The sequence below is a fragment of the Suncus etruscus genome, chromosome 16 (genome assembly GCF_024139225.1).
Source record: "Suncus etruscus isolate mSunEtr1 chromosome 16, mSunEtr1.pri.cur, whole genome shotgun sequence".
Classification (NCBI taxonomy): Eukaryota; Metazoa; Chordata; class Mammalia; order Eulipotyphla; family Soricidae; genus Suncus; species Suncus etruscus.
Genome location: NC_064863.1, coordinates 57,739,437 through 57,742,122, shown reverse-complemented (window position 1 = coordinate 57,742,122; position 2,686 = coordinate 57,739,437). Strand labels below are relative to the sequence as shown.

The following is a 2,686-nucleotide window of genomic DNA, read 5'->3' as shown; positions in this document are numbered from 1 at the left end:
TGGAAAAAGATTTTATTTTCTACTTCACCTTACGTCCATTCACACATATGTTAGCATATTCTTGTTTCTTATCTATACACATTATGTTAAAATAATACCTATAATTTTGTCATATTTTCAGATTATTTTACAAATAATTCAATTCATAAAAATTCAGAAGCAACAAGCAGTTACTTCTTCCTTTCTTTCTTTCTTTCTTTCTTTCTTTCTTTCTTTCTTTCTTTCTTTCTTTCTTTCTTTCTTTCTTTCTTTCTTTCTTTCTTATTTTAATGTCACACCTGGTGGCACTTGGGTTACTCCTGGCTCTGTGCTCAGAAATTGCTCCTTTCTCTGGGGACCATATGGGATACCAGGAATCAAAACCATGTCCATCCTGGGTCAGCCATGTGCAAAGCAAATGTCCTACAGCTGCACTACCACTCTGGTCCCAGTTATTTTTTTAAAGATGAACCATGCTGAAGGATTTCTGGCACTTAATTGTGAGGTAAGGTAAACATGTACATCATTTCAACACTTTTCTAAATCTAGGTCTTTTTTTTAAAAAAAAAAAAAAAACAGAATTTATTATCTGTTTTGGTAGAGGTGATTTCTTCTGAGACGTCTGAAAGGATGTTCTAGGTTTTTCTCCTTGGCATATAGATGACAGTCTTTATGTGCAAATGGCATTCCCATCATTTGTTTCAAAAGTTCCCTTTTTAAAAACACTGGTAATATTACATTATAGTTTACCAACAGTACTCCATACTTGAATTTACCACTGTAGCCTCTCTTTTCACAGCAAAATTATCATTAGTGGAGGTAAAAATGTCAAAGAGAAGCTTAAAAGGTGATGTCACAAGCTAATATCATCTGAGGTTTATATTTATCCTACATGAGTAGGTCTCTTGGGACCTTTCTCTGGATAAATATCTTTAAGTAGTAAAGTAATTATAAATGAAAAAAAGGCCACCAAAGTGACTAGTATCCTCAGGGCTTTGAACCAATTGGGATAATGTGGCAAAAGAAAAAGTTCAAGGTGTAATGCTATCCCCAAACCTATTATTACAAAAACTATAGCTTCACTGGGTTTGTCTGATACTAAGAAAGCAAACCATGAAAATAAAAGTGGAGTTGCACTATTAGCCAAATTAAGATAATCTGGTTTAGCAGGACTACCTTCTGTCAGAGCAAAACCCCATCTAACCCCACCCAAGAAAGATAAGAAACTAGCTCCATAAGCCATTTGAGCAAAAGCTAAAATAGGGATATAAGACTTTGTTATTGCCATGACCAGTGGTGGAGCAACAAAAGGGATTAGTCCTGCCAGAGTTAAGTATAATGCTGGCTTTGGGCTGTCAGGGAGGTAAGTGATGCTGCTTGGTGGCCTGGTTGGAGGTACTGGTTGCTTTTGCTTCTTAAAGTTGCAAGGAGAAGTATGATAGTTCTGAATCTTGCTTGTAAACAGTGGGTATGGCGAGAGAAGACAATGCCTTGGAAACAAAGGGGGGGGGTATATTTCTGGAGACATGTCTTGAGACCAAGTGTATCTGTTCTTATACTGAACCTTCTTCTGACTGTAAAAGGAGACTTCAGTATCTTGCAAGTGGTTTGATCCCTTGCACTCCATATGGTTCCAAGTCTTATCAGGAGTGATTCCTTGGAAGATGCCTGAGAAAATTTCTGGATGAAATGAAGCATACTGTATGTTACTGAAAATCTTGCTACAAAAACGATGCCACACAGTTTTGATTAGTATATTATATAAAGAGAAGATCTGAATCAGAGAAGCAGAATGCTTGAATGTACTCTGCACCAAAGCTTGCACTTCTGCTATGTATCACCTTGAATGTAGTAGTCCCTATATCTCTGATTCCAGTCAGCAGGATGTGGCTCATATAAAAATGAAAATCTTGCAAAGCAGCTGACTCTGATTCAATTCTGGCTCAGCTGAGCACCACCAGGAAAGACGCCTTCATGCTCTCTCTCCGGCCCCCGTCTCCAACTTTTTCTAAACCTAGGTCTTAACAATGCTGAACAGCATCAATCAAGCAGCACCTTAAGAACTGCAAACAGATTACTAATTTTGCTTTATGTGCTATGTAATTATTGAAAATTACCTTTATTTTTCAGTACCTAGTTTTTTTTTCTTTACAATAGATATAATCTCACCACTGGGAACATATTTGAAGCATAATTACCCCACAATCACATCCTCAATATGAGAGAATGAACTGTTAAGTTTTGCTGAAACAAATTCTCCCACAGAGTACCCACTTGGAAAAAAACCAAAAGGAGGAATAAAGCACAAGCTATTACATTGATAGCTTGCATAAATATGAGGAAATAAGCAGGGAATTTTTGCTGTGATCAAGTATGAAATATGCAAGAGATAAAACAAGGATATTAAAGATCTTAATATAAACTATCATTTAAAATCATGGTCTATATTTTCACATTTTTCCAAATAGCATTTTTTGACAATTGTTTCAGGAAAGCTTATTATACCAATGCATAATCTTCTTACTAATCCAAGTTGAACATTCACCAAGTTGATCACCAACAACGCCAAAATGCAATGAAATACACACACACACACACACACACACACAGAGTAATAAATGGTAGAGACTATAATTTTGGGATCAAGTGCAAAAGCATAAAGTTATTATTTAATGTGAAAATAAATTCTGTCACTTGAATTTAACTT

General features: G+C 35.8%; 1 protein-coding gene across 1 annotated transcript; it reads right to left on the bottom strand.

Moving 5' to 3' along the window:
* Positions 1-786: 786 nt before the first annotated feature.
* On the bottom strand, positions 787-1,688 carry LOC126032367 (transmembrane protein 69-like). Its single transcript, XM_049790028.1, has one exon. The coding sequence runs from the start codon at positions 1,604-1,606 to the stop codon at positions 863-865; it is 744 nt and encodes a 247-aa protein (XP_049645985.1). The 5' UTR covers positions 1,607-1,688; the 3' UTR covers positions 787-862.
* Between the last annotated feature and the right edge of the window lie 998 nt (positions 1,689-2,686).

What these genes read in the sequence shown, in the direction of transcription:
- LOC126032367 (XM_049790028.1), bottom strand. Translation starts at nt 1,606, where the DNA reads ATGGAGTGCAAGGGATCAAACCACTTGCAAGATACTGAAGTCTCCTTT.